Below are 21758 nucleotides of genomic sequence, written 5' to 3'. Positions count from 1 at the left end.
AAATGTTAATATGCTCTTGCTCGAGCCCCATTTTAGGGGGAAAATCCACTTTAGAATAGCGTTTTTTAAAAATTTGTTGTTAATAAGTGCATGTTTGACACTCTTTGATTTATTTTATGGTTTGTTATATGATCATTTTCAACTACACATTCATACAATAAAATAATTTTCATATGTACCAAAAACTTTTTCCTACTTTTAACCATATATTCTCCTAAATACTATTCAAAACTATTTTTTCCCAATTAACAAAAATCAAACAGGCTCTATATATGTTACAGGAACTCGTAGAGAATAATTCTAAAAATTTTTAAAATAATTTTATTTTTTTTCTCCCTCTCAATAGAGACAATGACTCATGATAATCGTGTTCGTTCCCACCTTTTTATTATATTTTACAAGATCACAAAGACAATATTAATTTTAATCTATCCTCTATCTTCAAATACATGTACCATATAAGAAATCTATTGTCCTTATAAACGGAAGTCTCTTTTACAAAAATCATGTTATCATCACTTCAATTTATTTCATATAGTAATTCCTTGAATAGACATAGGTGGCAAGAAGAGAAGGGAAGGGACCCTTAGACAGAAGTAATTACTTATTTTTTAAGCTATAAAAATGTATTTATTCTAAAAGAAACTTATAAGTAAACTTTCAGAGAAGCAGGAATGCTCTGGAGTTGTCTCATCAAATTCCATGTAGCTATTATTTCAAGTGCTGGTTTGTTTTGCTCATTAGACTCTTCAAAGCAATAGACAGGGGCTTGCCAGTTTGGATCCTCGAGTACTCTCCCAACCTCGAATGTCATAAAATGTGCTATTGTCCCTGCAATTCACATATAAATGTTACATTTTATTTTTAGGTTTTAGCAAGGTTCGTCTAAGTAAGATGAGGGTTTTTATCCTATGACCCGATGGGAAGTTTACATTACCCTCAACCTCGAAGAGACATGTCTCCATAACTCCAAAATATCACATTGTTATTTATTTATTAAAATGATTGTTGCCAAATACTTGAGCAAAAGAGACACAACTTACACTTCGATTAAGAAATAATTAGTCTTACATCAGGAAGACACTTAGTTCTTACGGTCTTACTTAGATCGACTACAACACTAATTATATCGAAAGGCTTGTCCTGACCAAAGAAAGTGAATATGCTGACACACTTGATTGTGCATTCCACTTAGTGTTCTGGACTTCCGAGGAGACTATAATAAGAATGGCGAACTTGTACCTCATCCTTCGAAGGATTATCCAAGAGTCACCAATTTTAAAATTTTGACTTTGATAATTTGATTAACGTCTATGAAAGGTTTGTTTGGTAGAGTAAAATCAATCGTCGATTGATTATTTCGTTTAGGAGTTAATTGATTTAATATTTTTCTTTTTTACTACAATGTTGTAGTATTTGTGGGATAAAATTCTTTAACATGTAATTATAGAAATTTTATAAAAAAAGAAAACAGGTAGCCTGCATAACCTCCACTAAAATTAATTATTGAATTTGAATTGAGATTTTAATATAGACCAAACAATGGCTTATTTTTTTCCATAATTCATTTTCAATGTTCCTAGACTAAAAATTTTCCATACTTTTAGCCCTTGGTTTGGAATGGAACAAAATGTTGATGAAAATGTTATTTAAAATTAACAAGTAATTTCCAACACATATTTTATGGATGCACAACTTTTAAATCACATATTTCATCGATTCTTATTAAAATCTATCAAATATTTAATTTTTAACTACATCAAACATGGACTTAACCACACCCTTTCTTTCTTTCTTTCTTTCTTTTTTCCCAACAAAATGGAAACTATAAATGGGGTTGGGGCTAAATAAGGTGTAAAAACAGAGAGGAATTCGTGTATACAGTACATACCCGTGTGGAAATACCAGTAAACAGGTGTTTTGGTAATCACATCTTCATAGTACCAAACAATCTCAGCCTTCTCCCATACATTGCAAAGGAACCCATCCTTGTACTGCTGCCCAAGATAATTAGCTCCCTCAAGCCAATTAGGTCTCAGAATTCCCACAGGATCTTGCTTGCTCGAGCACACTTTATCAGAATCCAATGTATAGTAAAAAGAAGTTCCATTATTCCATTCCAGACTGTAAAGTTTTTGCCCCAATTGGCTCTGAATTATGTTGAAATTTCGCCCGTTGGGGAAGTCGTACCAGAGATCGTCGATTTGGAGGACTCCTTTGCTGCTGTTCATGACGAGAATTGAGTGGAATTGCAGCGGCCATGGCTGAGGCACCGGCGATGATGCGATTACAGTAGAAATTAGTGAGGAAACGAAGCAGATGATGGATTTGGGGGAAAAGGTTTTGTTTTCTCCCATTTTTCTACGAGGGATTCAGAGTCACTCAGATCAGATCGCTTCATCAAAGAATGTGAAATTGCAGAGTAGTTGATTTGACCTTTGAGCCTCATGATAAAGATGGTTTATTTTATTAGCTTTGAATAAGCCGCCAGCCGCCAAATGATGACATTGAATGATTCTTCTTTGACTGAAATCATAAATCATATTTCTTTCAATTAATTGATTTTTTTTCTTTTTTTAGATTCTTTTAATTCTGAATTAGCGAGTTTCTTGATCAAATATTAATTTTAATATTCTTGCGAAAAATGAACAAATATTTAATTATGTCTCATCCCAACTTCTTGAAAATCTCCGGAGATGAGGATGGCCACCACAGCCATTTGGGTCACCATCCCCATGATAGATTGTTTCTTTAGAATTTGAACTCTCGTTTGAAAGCAATTTTTCAAATAGAAAAATTAATTTTTTGATCGTTATTTTATTATTCTAACCGCTATTTTTTACTTCTTTACTCACAAGTGAGACCCACTTTTCCATTTAACGATAAAAAAATCAATTCTCTTAATCAATACCGAACAGACCGTGAATGTGTTCCCTTATTGGAGAGTACTTCAAAATGAAATTAAAAGGTAATTAATTTGATTTAACAAAATTAATGTACAATAAAGTATAAACGGACGATTTACCTTGGCCACAGGATAGGAGTCTTATTTTGTCACCTTCTCCAATTATTTGATTTAAGAGCTTATCCGTTCAAAATTTGGACGAGTATCAGAGTGGCTCACATGGGCCCATTGTTATGCAACCTTGGACTTTTAAGGCCCAACAATATTTGATAGTAACTTTGCAAAAGGCCCAAAAACATTTTCGGATGGTGGGTTTGTAGATTTATTTAATTTATATTATTATCATTAATATTTAAAATGTATTATCACCTGATTTTTGTATAAAAGAAAATTTAAACTTGATTTTTGAAGTTGGAACTTAAAAAACTTGATTGACTGTAATTTTCACTAATTTTAATCAACTTCCTTGACTAGAAGTATTTAAAAGAGAATTTTTAATGCAACAATCTTGTACAAGTGACAAGCAAAATGAAAATGAAGAGAAGAACACCTTGAATGAAAATGTGGGCCACATGCACAAAGGAAATGATATATAGAAAGAAAGTACATAATTTATGAAAATTAAATGAATTAACACAAAGAAATAAAAATAAGTGGAGGATATCTAGCACTATACCCGTTTTCTTACCAAGTAAACATTTAAAAGAGGAGAGAAACTTCACTGGGATGGTCGCACCGTAGCGTCCTATTAGGGTGCGCCACCTCGGTGGGTGGCCCACTAAACACCTCGGCCCACCCGCCAAAATGGCGCCTTGGCATTGGACCTACACACCATGTGGATGGTGTGCCCGTCCCAGTAAAGATTTAGTCTTAAAAGAGAGATGACAACACTTTTTGATGCAATCCACAAACCCTTTGAAGATGCTCTACACTATGGTCCTATGGAATATGTGGCATAACTCTATAGTAATAGTAAGTTGTGAAATGAGTAGTTTATAAATATATTTAGACAACTTAAATTAAAATTAAAATTAGACAAAACATGCTCAATATCACACGGTTAAACATCCTTTTAGACTCCGGGTCCTGATGTTACGAGCACAAGGGCATAATTTAATTCATCAAACGAGTTTATGAACCCGAGCACTCGGGAGTCGATAGAATTTAACATTATTCCTTATACAAAATCAATGCACAAAGTTCATAAATGTTGGGTGGACACACAGTTCACAGGCTCATCAATAAAACATTATTTTTACAGAGTACCACAGAATGAAGCAATGATACGATATGCATTTCAAAACATTATTCACGCTACCTTGGAGAAAAGCTCGATATTTTAGAACATTTGATCTCATTATGCAACTACTGGTTCCCAGCTGTAGGGGCATCTCGACCTTTTTTGAAATCGTCCCAACCTCTTACCCATGGCTGTCCAGGAGTAGCTCGAGTTTCAGGAGAAGCATGGTTGTTGAGGTTGTTCATAACCTTGTCCCGCACAGCTAAAAATACCTGTGAAGAAAATTAGATGGATCATATCACGAAAGCAGTCATGGATTGAAGTGAGCAACAGACAGAAAACTTGTTTCTAAATCATATCTTACAGGATTTATTTTTACTGCATCAGGGGGTTGCTCCTGACAAGTCAGCCATTTCCATAGATCTGGATTCTCCTGTTGGTATAAGCAGGAACAGGCTTAGAAAACACAAGTGTAATTCCCTGAATGCAAAACATGGCCAATCAAATGCATAAAGTGTGATTTGAATATTATATATATATTCTACTCAGTGAAAAATGAAAATGGATTCCATATATATATATATATATATTTTTTTTTTTTTTTTTTTACTTATTTTTATTTTTATATATTATCACTTGTGATGAATGAATCATTAGAAAATTACTTTTACCATCGTATTCTTTGAAATGATATTAGAGCCACCTTCATTCTCTTTTTCTTTATTCTAGGAACTGAAGTTTTTTAGTTTCTTGTGTTCACAATTGTCTTTTTATTTTTTTCTGCTCTCTTTTTGGTTGTCTTACCCACAATGGCTGGGAGTAATGATTCTCCAAAGAAGAAAGATTCTACTACAATGGTTGGGTTCCATGTGCAAGAAACTTCCACGTTAATTGCTCCAGAACAGCTTGACGATACCAACTATGTTGAATGGGCTTTGAACGCTCAAAATAAGATCAGAGAAAGGAAACGTTGGGGTTACATTTCAAGGACCAAAGCTACACCTAAAAATGTCCAGTCAGAAGAATATAAAGCCTAGGAAGATGAAAATTGTCTGGTGAAATCGTGGCTCCTTCATGAAATAACAAAAGATATCAGATCCTTCTTTCTTCGGTTGTCTACAGTAAAAGAAATATGGGAAGTAGTCAGGGAGGCATTCAGTCGAGCAAGATGCATCAAAGGCCTATCAACTACACTGCTAGTGATTTCTGTTCACCAAAATGGGGGGTTTGTTATCCCCTACTTTGGTAAACTACAGAAGATTTGGTAGCAACTTGACGATATTGATGATTGCTCTATAGAGTGTACCAAGGACATTGAGAAATACCCACAGATTAATTCTCAACAGGTGTACATGTTTCTGGGATGCCTTGGTTCTCAATTGGATGAGTTAGAGGTCGAGTACTTGCTACCAAACCACTTCCAAATATACAAACTGCTCATGCTATGGTTTGTTCGAAAGCTAATCATCAGGAAGCCATGTTTGGAGGAGCAATTGGAGAAGGGGCTGTGATGGCCTCTAGTAAAACACCTATATCAAAGAAAGATCGAAAGTGTACTCACTGTAAGAGTACAGATCATATCGTGGACACTTGCTTTCAAATTCATGGACACCTGGATTGGCATCCAAAGGCCAAGAAGACATCTTAAGTGTCCTCTAAAGCAATGATTACATGCTCTATCAAAATGGCTAATTTTCCACAGAATCCTATTAACCTTGGTTCAGTGAATTTTGATGGCAGAAGATCAAATCTTAAACCTTCCGTGTGGAATATATAAATGCCAATGCATATATCCATATTGTGTCACGACATTAAACATCCAGGTCACAAGTCGCATTACTCTTATTTCTAATCAATCTGTGATTGACACAGTTACTAATTGAACAAATATATTGCTCAGCAGAATAGGCTTACACGATCAATATCAGTCTGAAGCTATTATCACTTTCACACTTGATGTTTAAAACAACGAAAACATATTAACAACCTAAAGGCTAAAACTGGACAGGTAATTCATTATGATCCAGAAATATTCATATTCAGTTTAAAAACTCAGCTTTGTGTATTCAAGGATGAGGAATCTTCAGTAAATTCTTTATAAAAAAAAGGTTTCACAGAGCAGCCAGCCACTATACGCTTTGCAACCAGCTGAGCACAACAGTCAAGAACCCACGAGTGTGGAAGGTTTCTTCTCCACCTGCTCCCCCATTTCACAACTCCCATTTAACATATTACAATGGTGAATTATTTAAGGAAATAGCATTAAAAAGTTAAAGTGACAAGAACATATATTTGACTTCTAATCTTTTTGGTACATTACCTAATGAAGTAAAAATCCTAAAAATCAGAATATAGAGTTTTTATGTAAATAGCCAACATATTGACATTTGCAAATATGGGGAAAAAAATTAAAGGAGATGATAGTAAGTAAATTTACCAGGTCAAGGACATGAACCAGGGATTTAATTCCGTCTTCATTCAAGGAGTGAATATGATTCTCCACCCATTTCCCCAAAATTAAGTCCAGCTCCAGGTACCCTCTTTGCTTGCTCCTATACAACAACCTACGATTTTGCGTAAACAATAAATTGTTCATACTCAAAACCATAAAATGCTAATAAACGTAATTTTAGGACTAAATTTTACTGGGTGTCAAAAATTTCAAACCTGTTAAATAAACGCCTTTTGCTTTCTTCATTCGAAAGATCGATATCAATCGATTGGGTAGTCGAATTTGACGAACTAAAACGCGAAAACGAACCCAATATAGGCCTAGATAAACCCAAAAAATTATGATCAACAACAACAACAAAATTACAATAATTTTTTTGTGGACCGTATATTAATTAAATTAAATTCTTGACCTGTAAAGAGAGTCGGATGTGGCAGGCGAGGAGCTAAGAAGGCGTGGAATGGCGCTGAAAATTGCCCTTGGCAAACTTGCCATTTTTGAGGATTTGATGGTGTGCGTTTCGGGTTCAAATGAGAGCTATGAATTTTCCCTACAATCCCGCTACTCAGTCAGGCTTAAAACCAGGCTTGGGAATAGTTAATATAATAGCTACGTTCAGCCACATTTTAAAAAAGAAGTATAATTTTACGTCATTTCAACTAGTCATTTTTTAATAAAATAATATTAAACGTAAATTCAAATTTTTTTTTATTTTTTAACTATACATTTCTCATCATTACACTATTCAAAAATGTATTCTTAGAAATATAAAGCTTGTTTGGGAGTGATTTTGATAATTGATTTTTTTATCATTAGAAGAAAAGTGGGGTCCACTTGTGAGAGAAAAAATCAAATATAACAACTGAAATAGTGAAATAACGGTCAAAAAATAATTTTTTGGGCCAAAAAATCCATCCAAAATAATGTAATAATGTGGCTCAAACAAGGACAATATTGCTGAAGTGGCATAAGGCACAATAATAAAAAAATAAAAAGACTTACAAAACTAGACAAAATGTGCAAAATCGGGGGGAGATTTTTCTATTTGACCTATGACTATTTTTGTTTATGAAAAAACCTATATTGTCCTTGATGAAATGATTCTTTCTACATTGCAACATATATCCTAATCTTTTAAATATTTTATCTTATATTTTGAATATTTGAATATAACTTCATTCTATGATCTAATAAATTGGAATAATCTGCAACATATTATTCATATTTATTACTTAATTTATTATATTTTTCAAAAGATGCATCCATATTTTCTAATTGAGAATACAGATTTTTTATTATTTCTAACATTCTTTCTAATAAATTATTCAATCTTTTAATTGTATATTCTGGCATTTATTCTAAATAATCATCAAATCATGCAATTAATCCCTTTGATTCTCTAAGATATAAAAAGATTCATTCTAATTTTAGCAAAATTTTAATAGTTTTATCTTAGGTTTGATCTGGATCTTTATTCTTAGAACCGAGTAACCTTTAAGCTCTGAATATGTAAACTGCTTCCTTCAACAGCCTCCAACCTTCACAGGATTTTTAAAATTTCAGCTTCTTGCTCTCACTCTATTAATTTTAAAAAAATAAAATTCTAGACTTCTATTAAAGAAAAACTCTCTTTTTGCTAAAATAAGAAGAAAACTTTCTATTAGATCCTTCAAGAATCGTTGGGAATAAAGATTTAGAAACTCATATTGATATCAAAATATTAAAATTTTATTTCTATAAGAACTTTTACAATATTTCTATTCAGTATCCAAGGATTTCCAGAAAAACTGATTTTTCAAACTAAAGATGGCTTAGGAGTGGCTGTTGATTACAATTCGAGATTTCAAAATGATTTATATCTGTTATAACGTCTCTATTTATACAATTCTTATGAGAATATATTACAACATTGAGTATATCAGCAAAGGCACACTTACCTCTTTATTATTTTCCTTATTGGACATACATCTTCACATGTTTTTTCAACTTTTTATCCAAAGAGCATTTTTCTCTATTATTGACATTTATCTTTATTGTCTTTACATGCAGCTGTATTATTGTCCTCCATATAACTTCGTCAAAGGTGCTCTATTAGTGTATTCTTCTTTCACATGCAGTTGGGGCACTCCCTTAACTTTGTCAAAGGTGCTATATTATTGTATTCTTCTTTCACATGTAGTTGGGGCACTCCCTTAACTAGCATGATTCTTTTATAGTGGTAGGACACCCTGGAAATTGATATATTTCGTATCTTGTAATATAATCTTTCAATATTTCTAATTTTCCATGTCCTTGATTTGATATCAGCATCCAGTTTTTATATTGGCACATGCATGAGAATTTTTTGTCAAACAAATTTTTGGCAATGTTGTATATGACTTTAATTCCAAGTGCTCTTTTATGTCTGATCCATGATTTTGTCACTATTGAAATTTTTCTATCATTTTCCACCACATCTATTTGGAAATTGGTTGCAACATATCCAATTGAGATTATGCGTTCAACTTGATAGTAAACAACTCCATCATATTCAGGACTTATTGAGTAAAATTTGAAAAATTCCTTGTCAAATCTGGATACTTCTTTTATGAATATATCATCAAATTTCAAAATTTCTATCAAATATTTTCCTAGATATATCAAATCAATGAATCCATAGTCTGCCATAATTTTTATAAATGAAGGGTCTCCTCCTTCCATAACTGTTATTCTGGGATAAACATTATTTCCCGGAGAGATGAAATATGAATCATTCATTTTTATTTCGTGAGCAATTCTGACTATTTTAGCATATTTTTCTTCTTTTGGATCTAAAGAAATTTTATCTTCTTGATCTATGATACTGAATTTTTTGGAATATCTTTTATCTCCATGTATCATTACTTTTTTGGTTGATGCTACTGAAATGGAATCTCCTTTTTTTATCAGTTGGTATATTGTCGCGTCTGGGTCCACTGCTGCTTCCAACTGTCCCTATTTGATATTGATTTGGAAAACTCATTTCTGAGCTCTTTGGTATATCTGTCTCAGACGGTATATCTTTTAGTTGTGCTGCGATAACATCAACTTGATTTTTGAGTTCTATGACCTCTTTATAATGCTCAGTAGTGATATTCAACAATCTTTTTATATTTGAGTTGAACATCTCTGAGATTTGTGTTGCTCCAGTATTTATATCTTCGGATTCTTCTTTAAGAAAATCTGTCATTTTTTGTATATGTAGGATAGATTAGTATAATTCCATAACCTTAACTTTATCCATCAGCAAATTCTATGTTTCTGCTGAAAAAATCTGCAAAAAAATTATTAACTCATTTAATATGAACTATATCAAAATTATAAAATATTAAATAAGCTTATCATCTATGGAGCCTTCTGTATTGAGATTCTGATGGTAATTTATTTATGACTAATCCTACAACTTGAGAATTATCAGTTTCAACAATAAATTTTTTGGATAACAAAAATAATGAGAACTTTTTTATTCATCTAATAATTGCTAATAATTCTTTCTCATGAGTGGTATAATTTATTTCTACTTGATTAAAAGTTCCACTTGAATATCTACAAATTTCATTTAAATCTATTTTAATATTACTGTCCAATATTTATCTGAGGCATCAGTATTGACAATCAAATTATCTTTTTCATCTGGTAATCTTAATTTTGGTAAATTTTTACATTCTTCTTTTAATGATTTAACTTTTTCTATATGTTATTCATTTCATTCTTTAGTATTTGTTTTTCTAAGTAAAATTTGTATTTTATGCCTTTTCTTAGAAAGATTTTCAGTAAAACATTTTGCATAATTTAAACATCCTAAAAAATTTTGTATTTGTTCTTTGGATTCTAATTTATCTGGAAAACTTTCTATCTTTTTAGATATATGAGTCAACAATTTTATTCCTTTTTTATCTATTAAAAATCCAAGAAAATCTATTTCTTATTTTTCTATTATAGATTTCTTTTTAAAAAGTACAATTCCTTTTTACATTCATTTATGAATTGTATTAAATGATTCATATGTTCTTCTTTACTGTTAGAACATATCAGTATATCATTTATATAAACAATTAGAAATTCATTAAACTTTTTAAATATATTATTCATTTTTTGTTATATTTGTGTGCATTTTTTTAATTCAAATGACATTACTAACCATTCATATTTTTCTTGAGGTGCACTAAATGCAGTATATTGTATACTATCTTCTTCCATTTTTATTTACCAAAATCCTGATTTACAATCGAATTTAAAATAATATTGTTTTCCTTTTGCAAGGTTTATTAAAACTTCTTTATTTGGTAAAAAATATCCATCAAATTTAGTATATTTATTTAATTCTTTATAATTTATAATCATTCTAGCTTTTCCTCTAACATGTTCAGAATGTTTCATAACCATAAAGACTAGACTACTATGAGGTCCATTGCCAGGTCTAATAAGCTTTTGTTCTAACAATTCTTTTATCTGATTTTTTAAATTCTTGTGTATCTTCTATAGTATACATCATGAGTCTGACTCTTATTATAACATTTTTCTGTCAATTCTATTTTGGCTTTAAGGTGATATGGTTTCCAAAATAACAATGAATTTTTTCCATAAATTTTTCTAATTGTTCAATAAATTTTTCTAAACTTATTTCTATTCTTGTTTTCAAAACTTTTTTATACAAAATTCTTTAATTTTTTATTTCACTAAATATTATTGATTTTTTTCTCTCATTTATCACCACGCTGAGCTGACTGAACTCTATAAGGTGTTTGTAGCATTATCATATAATTATTTTGCTTATACTATTGAAATTGTTGTATAAAATCATTTCATAATAATATATTACACTCTAATTTATCATATTTATAAATTTTATTTATTGTAACTTGTTTACTTCCAAAAATTATATTAACTTTATCAGTACTATTTATTATTTGGGTACTTTCTCCTGTGACTCCAATTGTTTTTATATTACTATTATCACTCCATGATTTTATCAAAAAACTTTTAAATATTGTTATATCACTTTCAGTATCTATTAAAGCACAAGTTGTTATATTTACTTCTATAATAGCGATTTGTATATATACAGGTAATGAAAAATTTATCTGATTATTCATTTAGTTCTTTTTACATAATATAGTTTGTTCATTATGGACTATATATAATCCTTCTCTTTTTATACTATAATCTTCTAATCCATTTAAAAAAACTCATTTCTAAAAGTATATGGGGGTCTATATCCATACTTTTATCTATATAACAAGGTACTAAAATATCTATTCCTTCTATTTTTATTGGTACTTTAACTTCCAAATCTGTAATATGTACTTGTCCATCAAAATTTACATATCATATGGATCAGTTTTATGAGTTATTGATCCTTTATTTCTGATTGAAGTTATATGACATTCACTAGCTCATGTATCTATTAATATATTTGGTCTATTTATATTTTCTCTTCCATTATAGTGTTCTCCTTCTATTTTCATATTTTCAACATTTCTACATAATTTTACTTCTTTTATATTATTAAATTCTTTTAACTGGTTTTTATTGGGTATTCTAAGACTTTTTGATTTCTTGATTAATTTTTCATCCTTAAATGTTATATTATTAAAACATTCTCCTTCATTTAATTATGTTATTTCAGGTTTATTTCTTGTTATACTAAATTCATATTCTTTTGAAATTAAACTTATTTGTTTATTTGGTTATATTATTTTGCTAATATCCTCATATTTTTTATGTATTTCAATATAAGGTTTATTGGAATAAATGTTTCCATAATTAGAATTGGTAAATGCGTATAAAACTCTATATTCTATAATCATAATTTGATCATCTGGTTGCATGATATTATCTCCATAGAATTTAAAAAGCAATTCTAAAATTTCATTAAATTTTCTATCTTTTAATGATACACAATATTTTAGGTAACATGTAAACATTATTTTTTGATATGCCAGATTTCCTTCTATTATTCTTAAATGGCTATCTTTTAAATTTATTATTCTTACATAATGTAAGGTTATAGTTAAGGATAAGTCTATCCATTCTCTGAATAATGATTTAAACATTATTTGTATTCCTGCTAAATAAATATATTGGATTTTTTCACTTTATTTTTTACTAATATTTGTTAATAGTTCTTCAACTATATTTTTTGTTAAAAGATTTAATTTAAATTGTTCATATGTTGTTCTTGCATCTATGATTTTTTCTATTTTGTGATATTCATTTATTGCTATTATTTTTCTTTTCCAAATTCTATCTAAAACTTCTCATTTCCCTATTTTTAAATCTAAAAATATTTTTTGTAATTTTCTAAATTTATTGTTATCAAATGTAACTTTTAATCCATATCATTCTATTCCTTCATATTCTTGTATATTTATATTATTACTTTCTATTTCCTCTATTTCTTTATTCAAATTCTGATTCATCATCCTCCGTTTCACTTATATAAACTTCTTGATTATAATATTCTTCAATGTCTGATATTTCACTCAATTCATATTTTATTTCCAAATATTCTTTTTGTAATATTTTAACTTTCTTTTTATCGCAATCAGGGTTTATATGATCTATTTCTCGACAATTTTAACATTTACATTGACTTTTATTTTTTTTATAACTTTTATTTTCTGTTGACCTTATGGGATATTTTTTATTTTATAATATCTTTTTCTAGGTTTTATATATTTTTTATTAAAATTTCTAAATTTTTTCATTAATTGTCTTTGTTGACATATGCATGCAAATCTTTCAAATAAAAATTTTATTCTTGAACCTAAAATTCCAGGTATTCCAACATTGTCTCTAACATATTTTTCAAACTCTATTTTAAAATATATTCCCCATGAACCTAGTAATTTATTATAATGCATATCTTGGTATACTTCTTGGTTCTCATTACTATAAAATTGAACATAATAATAATTTATAAATTTACAAGTATATTCTTTAATTTTACGCATATCACATATTGTTAAATTTATCAGTTTAATTCTAGCATTATTTTTTTGCTTTTATTTCTTCTCTTACAGCATTTCTCATCCAATTTTCTCCTAAAAATTCATCTGAGATATATTCTACTAACTTTTCTATTCCTTGTCTATCTGATTTGATTATTTCTATTTGTACATTTCTTTTTATTAATGTTTTTGTATCATTACTTGTTCATTCCTACCAATTTCTAACATCTCCTTTAAAAGATGCTATTAAGAAATCTATTCTTCTTTCAATATTTTTCCATGTGTCCTCTTTATTATATTAAAAGAATAATATTATTGAATCTGCCCAAGTTAATAAGGCTTTTTTAGTATCTATTTTACAATTTAAACCTAGTTTTGTTCCTCCATGGTTAATAGGTTTATCATAATTATCATTTAATTCAAATCTGTCTCTATATTTATTTCCTTTAGGTGGTTGTCCATCTCTTACTTTATCATAAAATTATTTACATAATTTATTATATATAGGTACATAACTTTCATCTGAATCTTGTAATTCTTGTTTAGAAGTTCATATTGGATTAGTCTTCCTCCAGCATTCATTAGAACTTGGTATTCATTTATATCACTTAAACTTAATTGATCAAATTTTTTTATAAGTAAATCTAATTCCTCATTCATCTTTATCTTCTTTTTCTTTTACTTTTAATTTTTCTAATATTATTGGCAATCTATCTTTTCTTAATTCATCGTCCATACTTCATGTTTCTATTATTACACTCTCTTTCTCAATATATTTCTTTCTTATTCGAGTTATTTCTTTTTCTATTGATTTTTTTTATCTATTTTCATTTCTTTATTTTTATTATTTTATTCTAATTCTCTAATTTCAATTTTTAATATATTTATATCATTTCTTGTTTTTCTTACTTCATTTCTTAAATCTTGTATATCATTTATTAATATTTTTATTAATGACTTTAATTCTTCCATATATTCACTTATTGGCATATTATCATCTTTATAACATATAAGTTAATTTACATCTTTTATCTTTTTTTTTATCTATTATTTTCCCAAACTTTCTGTTGTCTATATCTAGATTATCTATTAATTATTCTTTTACCATACTAAAATATTTACTCTCAAGTCTTAATCTTTCACATTTTAATTTTATTAATTGTCTTTTATTCGATACTCTTATTTATTATGGTATTAACATTATATTTCTTATTTCTTCTTGTATTTTTTCCATTTTTATAATTATTTTATTTTATTTTAAATTTTTAGTATCATTTACACTCATACTTCTCTTTGTAATAAGAATTAATTTCTTCATCTTCAAATATATTAATAATTTGTTCATATGTATATATATCATTTATTGTTTCTATTATTAATTTTTCTAATATTTGTTCTTTTATTTCTTTAGGTAAAACTTTAACTATTGTTAATGTTATTATTTTTAATTTATTAGAAATAGGTTTTAAAAATATATAACTTCCTCTTCCTTCTTCTAATTTATAATAATTATCTATTTTTCTTATTTTAATTTCCATGATCTCTATGTTTTTATCAAGATGTAAATATAAATATTTGTATATTATAATTAATTATTATTTTCAAGATGTATAATCAAAATATTCCTTTAACATTATAATAATTAATCTATTATTTATTAAATTTATATAAAATCTAAATGTTAATCTAAATCTAAAGATTTTTATTTCTTCAGGTAACCTATTTTTTATGGGCTTCCCCATGATCTCTATGGCTTTGATACCAATTTGGAGGTGGGGGGAGGCTACTTAGAGCGAACAAAAATCAAAATACATCTAAAAAATCAAATAAATCTAAAACAATAAATCTATAGAAAATCAAGTGATATTTAATTTTAAGGACTAAAATGCAAGATTTCTATATCATATTAACCTGTTATGCAATATTCAAAAAGAAGGGTATTTTAAGTATCTAAATAAGTCAAAGGTTATTTTGGAAAATGAACTCTTTGTTTTGGGTCATTTGCATGTATTTCCTAAAATCGGGACTGATTTTTCATTTGTTTCCAAACCCTCCATTCTGTCGTCGAGCCATAGCCGACCAGAGCACCGGTAGTCACCAATCAAGAAGAGGGGAAAATGGGAAAAAAGGGAACTCATTTATCTCCAACATTTGAAAACCCAAAAGTCGACTGGATTTTATTCTGTTCTTCCTTCCATAATCTCCAGTGTTTTTTCCCTATCTATTTTGTACATAGGTGGCACAGGGTCCGAAGCCAGGTGAGGTCAACATGATCTTACAAAGGCTAGTGGGAGATGGTTTTAGATATGATGTTGAGATGGAATTCAACGTAGATTTTTTTTGCTCCATTCAGTCCTGATTTGGGAGCAATTTAGGTTAAAGTTATAATGATCTGCTAATTTTTATGACAAGTTCGGTGCCAAGATTCTTAAGGAATTGTACGAGTACTTGAGCTAAATTCTGGTTTAATAATGATGATAGTTTGGATATGAAAGAGGGGTGCGATCAATCAGATAAATATTGCAGTACACATATTTTGGAGATAGATGATGAAGAATACTAAGATTCTTTAGCATATCAAGGGTAAAAATGTATTAGGAAAGAACTCACAGGTTTTTGCTCTGTTCTTGATCTCCCCTTGCGTGGCAAGTTTTTTCAATGGGACCCCTCTCGTGAATTAGACATTTGCAATTGATTCTTTAGTGGTAGCAGTACTGGTCTCTGAAGATGCTCCGTCGGCGATGGGTGCTCCGGTCGGCGTAGGCGCAGCAGCAACAAGGAGGGATGGTTTGGCACTTATGTTTCCGCTTTTGCACTTTCACTTCTGTGGTTTCCCGAGTTAATTGTTTGAATACTCACTGAACTTTAAAGGGCGTCACGTTTCACTCACTGAACTTTAAAGGGCGTCACGTTTCACTCACTGAACTTTACTTTGCACCCAATTACTCACTGAACTTTGGAAGGGCGTAACGTTTTACTCACTGAACTTTATTTTGCACCCAATTACTCACTGAACTTTGTAAACTTGCACTCCATCACTCATCAAGTTAAAGAGTTAATTGTTTGAATACTTACCGAACTTTACAAGACGTCACATTTCACCCACTCAACTTTACTTTGCACTCAATTACTCATTGAACTTTGTAAATTTGCACTTCATCACTCACCAGGAACCGTTTGTTCTGTTTGCCTATGTGAATGACGGCTTTAACACGTGGCAGTTAAATTAGAAAAACATAACAATGAATTACCAAATCATATATCCAAAACGACCCAAACATGCCTCACTGTTTTTAACACATAAATCGCGATTGGAACCCTAATCTCTTAAAATAGGCCGCTTCGAAGGTGAATTTTAGTATATCGTGATTGTTGTTTCTTCTTTTTCGCCTTTACTGGGCATGGCATTTTTGAGTGAAAACGGTGAGGCATGTTTGGGTCTTTTTGGATATATGATTTGGCAATTCATTGTTATGTTTGTCTAATTTAACTGTCACGTGTTAAAGCCGTCATCCACATAGGCAAACAGAACAAACGGTTCCTGGTGAGTGATGAAGTGCAAATTTACAAAGTTCAGTGAGTAATTGGGTGCAAAGTAAAGTTGAGTGGGTGAAATGTGACGTCTTGTAAAGTTCGGTAAGTATTCAAACAATTAACTCTTTAACCCGATGAGTGATGGAGTGCAAGTTTACAAAGTTCAGTGAGTAATTGGGTGCAAAGTAAAGTTCAGTGAGTGAAACGTGATGCCCTTTAAAGTTTAGTGAGTATTCAAACAATTAACTCCAAAGTTCAGTGAGTAATTGGATGCAAAGTAAAGTTCAGTGAGTGAAACGTGACGTCCTTTAAAGTTCAGTGAGTATTCAAACAATTAACTCGTGGTTTCCCCTTTTGTTTAGTTTCTTAAGCCTTTTTTTTAACTGTGCAATTTTGCCACCTCAGCAAATTCAAATCCCCTGTTATTATACTTGGGTGACTAGCATTATTCTTTTCCCTATGATTGATGATGAGAGATGTGGCACTCTTCCATCCTCACTAATCTTTGTGCAATTTTCTTGAAATTGTTAGGTAATTGGCCGACCAATTGCAGTTGAACAATGCTACAAGTAAATTTTTATTTATAGAATTTGTACAAAAAGACAATTGTCCCCATGTAATTGATTATTATCAAAAACAGTTTCTGACAATAACAAATCACAATAAAAAGCTATTTTTCTGTACCAATTATGTTAAAAAATATATATTTGCAGATTAATTGATTGCAGTTACTCTATAACACTCTTCACATGTTTAACTTTAGGAAAAATTGCAACAGTGGTCCCTAACCATTTTATTTTTATAGAATTTACTTTAACCTTCATTTTGTGCCAGCAGAGATTTCTAATCTATCATAAATATGCACTTGAAGTCCATCTGGACGAAAACCGTCTAAAACACCGTCTATTGATCGATAATATTAAGAAATCAACATCCAATAAAACTGTCGCGATAACGATAGTTCGAGGAATTTTCCTAATTAACTGATGGTGTTTTAGATGATTTCCATCCAGATAGACCTCGGGTTTATATTTATGAAAGGTTGGGGACCTTAACTGGCATAAAATAAAGATTATGATAAAGTCTGTAAAAAATGAAAAGATTAGGGACCGCTGTTGCAACTTTCCCTTAACTTTATGATTAAAATCTTTCTAATTTCTATTTTTGATTTGAATCAATTTTCCCCAAACACAAAGGTAAGTACTTGGGGGAAGTCGGTAATCTTCCACGAAAGAGAATAATAGTAAGCTTAAAAATCAAGTTCAGGTCATATGGCATTAATTGGAACATCTTGATTGGTGATATTAAGCCCCTGTTTAATAAGAATTATAAATTAAAGTGAATAATTAATTTTAAATACATATTTTATGGAATTCATAACTTTTCAATAACATATTTTTTCATATTTTTTCAAAATTTATTAAAAATTCAATTTTAATCCCTTCCAAACAAAACTAATATTAAGTACAGGATGCCTAAATAGCCTTGCTTGACGCAAAAGATAAATTGGAACATACAAGAAAAAGTATTCCCTCAATAGTCATAGATGAACAACTAGGCCACGACTTCAACATATTTAACTTTCATAGAATTAAACATCTGTCTAATGAAAATTCATTCATATCATAATCCATTCAATTCAACACAAAAGAAAGAAATGACAATACATCATCAAAAATACCAAAAATTGGTGGTTTCTATTCAATCCCAAGGCTCTCTGGTTCCTCAATTGAACAAACTAAGAGGACATGATGTAAATAATTACTCTTGAATCTTTAGTCTGATCAAATCTTCTTGAGTTGAAATCAGCTGTCAATCATGCATTCTTACATTACGACTCCATTTCAATAGCATATAAATATAGGCTTCTATGATGCAGACTGAGTTTCTTTATCTCTTATCTGGTCCTTAAAGGGCAAAATGCAACCAAACTGAATCCTAGAATATGTCGACCCCTACTGTTAGAAATGTTTCTCACGCCTTTCAGAGAAAAATTTACCCGTTATGAATTGATCTGGAAGAAGAGCTAGCCAAACTGCAGTGTCAGCACCATCTTCAGGACTAATATGCCCCGACCAACCAGTCATGGCCGTTTTCACCCAGCCTGGACAGTAGCAATTGATGTATATCTTCTGGCCCTCAGGGCGTTCTGAAAGTATCCTTCCCATCAGCCTTGTATAAGTGTTAACGGCTAGTTTTGATAAAGAGTAATCTGTAAAAACTTGTGGCCATCCACCTTCCGTCCAACTGCCATCTTTTACTTGTTCTAGAAATTTATTAACAATCTGGTCGATCAGCTCCTCAGATAGTGCTTCATCGTCTTCCAATTGTTTTCTCAGTTCATCATTTCCAATTCTCTGCAAAAACAGATAAACTTATTTGTAGAGGTTATGATTTCGGGTACTAAAGATCTTGAAAATTACTCATTTAGTAGAGGAGGCTTTAAAAGAATTCGTACGCACTGAAAGTATGAATTTTTAGTGCTCCAGCTGGTCAAAGATGTTGATTTTAAGACATGTGGCCCTCAAATTGTCAAAAACAACAAAAGATGAAAGAATACTGAAAAGTTTCGGGTGTTTTGCAAGGGGAGCAGAGGAATAATGTGCCTTTAGGATTTCTGTGGATGATGTTTCAATATTTCAAGCATGCACCAGGAGGGTAAATTACTTAGCATGGAAATAGAAAAATAAACCGATATGATTCTGACTTAACATAAATCATTTGGGAGAAATTGTTTATTGAAAACATCTAGCAGACAGAATCAAGTAACGAGCTTCTACAAGTAAAAATAAAAAGGATTCAAGTTCCACACATTTTCTGCACGCGCTACATGTACAATCAAATATAGATTAATCTCCGGATACTTAATTAAAACAAAAAAGATCTATGATTTATCATGTTGACTATCATAGTGTAAGATAACCTGCAATCTTGCATGTAAACAAGAACTCTACCAGAGTAAACCGGGGTAAAACTGGAACTATAGAACATATGCCTTGTTTAGACTTGTAATCTTAGTCGCCACGAAGCTAACAAACAAAAACTTATGCAGTGTCTGCATAACTGAAATATTTCACAGGAGAAAAACAATAAAATAGGAAGAGGAAAAATCATGACAATGATAAAAATCCAAAAATAAATAAATAAATAAATAAATAAACATAGCTCCTACTTACATTCCGTTTGCTGTTGAATCTACCCAATCGTGAACTCACGTTCACAATACGAGCACCTGAAGGGGAAGGTCTCATTAAAGGAATCATGGCTTTGATCATATTTTTCGTGCCATAGTAGTTGGTATGAATAACTTGTTCGGCAAATTCCACACCATTGTCTGATCCAGCATTGAAATTAACTCCTGCATTGTTTACCTAGAAGTGTATAATCAATGAGAAGTACTTAATCTAACAAACAAAATTACCAAACTTTTTGGTTATATCAACTTAAAATAGATCATTAACATGTCAGTAAAACAAGGTGGCCATTATACCAGTATATCGATACCACCATAATTTTCTTTTATCCATTTGGTAAAAGTTTCAATCGATGCAGGATCCATGATATCTAATTGATGGAACAACACATTTAATCCTCCTTCTTGTAAGACCTTTGCTGCTTCTTCACCGACGCCTGTGTCTCTTGATGTGAGTACTACTGTCAACCCATGCAATGCAAGTTGGTGCACAATCTCAAATCCAATTCCCCTATTTGCACCAGTCACTACAGCAATAGTATCAATGGACCACCATCTGAAGAAAAATTAAAAATAAAAATCACTTTTTACAGAATTCTACTCTTAACAGTAAATGTATAGGTAGATCTAGTCTATCTTGATGTATAATACACGCTGTTAATATTACTGAGAAGAAGAAATGCAGCTATGATTCATTGAGTGGTTCAACTGAAAACCTATTTTTTGTTGTTATCATTAGAACATGGGAAGTAATACTTCTGCCACCTAGATAGGACTCAAAGGAAAGCTAAATTTCAGAAATGTTATTTCAATGAAGTCCATCAAGAAAATCTGATATTAGGAGGACAGAAATGTTTTACCTAATATAAGACTCATCAAAAACATATTACGAAGATTTCACGAGTCAAAACTCACAACAGTCAACTATCATAACCTAAAGAAAAATGTAATTCTGCTTAGAATATGGATTATATGCAGAACTTGACAGAGTGGAGATCAAAATAACAATTCGTAACTGAAGTCAGTAATATGGTGACCAAGTTCAATAAACCACCATCTCTTGAGCTCACGCTAGTGTGGCAACTAAAGACTCTAGATGGAACGCTTCGATGATTTCAGAATTTGATGTTTTATTATCTAATGGAATCTGAGAGTTAATTCCTTCTAATGCTTCTCAAAATATGGTGGAGGTACAGAGTGGCTTTTCAAATGGTAGGGGTTCTCAGGACAAGACACAATTAGTAGCTAAGAGTTTCCACAAAAAACCAGCTCTCGACTACACCTAGAATTTTAGCCAGATTCCAGTCGTTGAACCCAGAACCATCAAAGAGATTAAACAATTTGAAGAAGGAAAACTTTTCCAGTATTAAGTTAAACAGCAGGAGATATACTATACCTTAAGGAAAAATAGCACTATCTCTCTCTCTCTACCCCCCCCCCCCCCCCCCCCCCCCCCCCCACCA

At 30.7% G+C, this 21758-nt stretch overlaps 3 protein-coding genes across 3 annotated transcripts in view; all 3 read right to left on the bottom strand.

Moving 5' to 3' along the window:
- Positions 1-457: 457 nt before the first annotated feature.
- Positions 458-2492, bottom strand: LOC111372335 (uncharacterized protein At4g14100-like). The gene is made up of 2 exons (XM_022994625.1): positions 1892-2492; positions 458-831 (listed from the first exon to the last, which is right to left on the bottom strand). Exons 1-2 carry the CDS (start codon positions 2355-2357, stop codon positions 647-649), a joined length of 651 nt encoding a protein of 216 aa, XP_022850393.1. The 5' UTR covers positions 2358-2492; the 3' UTR covers positions 458-646.
- A 1525-nt stretch (positions 2493-4017) lies between these two features.
- LOC111372334 (succinate dehydrogenase assembly factor 2, mitochondrial-like) lies at positions 4018-7189 on the bottom strand. Its single transcript, XM_022994624.1, has 5 exons — positions 7010-7189; positions 6813-6917; positions 6583-6709; positions 4510-4578; positions 4018-4417 (listed from the first exon to the last, which is right to left on the bottom strand). Exons 1-5 carry the CDS (start codon positions 7090-7092, stop codon positions 4271-4273), a joined length of 531 nt encoding a protein of 176 aa, XP_022850392.1. The 5' UTR covers positions 7093-7189; the 3' UTR covers positions 4018-4270.
- Positions 7190-18706: 11517 nt separating this feature from the next.
- The window catches only part of LOC111372333 (carbonyl reductase [NADPH] 1), a 3952-nt gene continuing 900 nt past the window's right edge, over positions 18707-21758 (bottom strand). The window contains exons 2-4 of the mRNA XM_022994623.1: positions 20593-20851; positions 20279-20473; positions 18707-19459 (exon numbers count right to left, since the gene is read on the bottom strand). Of these exons, the coding sequence (XP_022850391.1) occupies positions 19064-19459; positions 20279-20473; positions 20593-20851 (850 nt within the window). The 3' untranslated portion in view covers positions 18707-19063. The remainder of the gene's footprint in view (positions 19460-20278; positions 20474-20592; positions 20852-21758) is intronic.

The sequence above is a fragment of the Olea europaea genome, chromosome 23 (genome assembly GCF_002742605.1).
Source record: "Olea europaea var. sylvestris chromosome 23, O_europaea_v1, whole genome shotgun sequence".
Lineage (NCBI taxonomy): Eukaryota > Viridiplantae > Streptophyta > Magnoliopsida > Lamiales > Oleaceae > Olea > Olea europaea.
The sequence above is the reverse complement of the archived record's forward strand: the minus strand, read 5'-3'. Positions and strand labels throughout refer to the sequence as shown.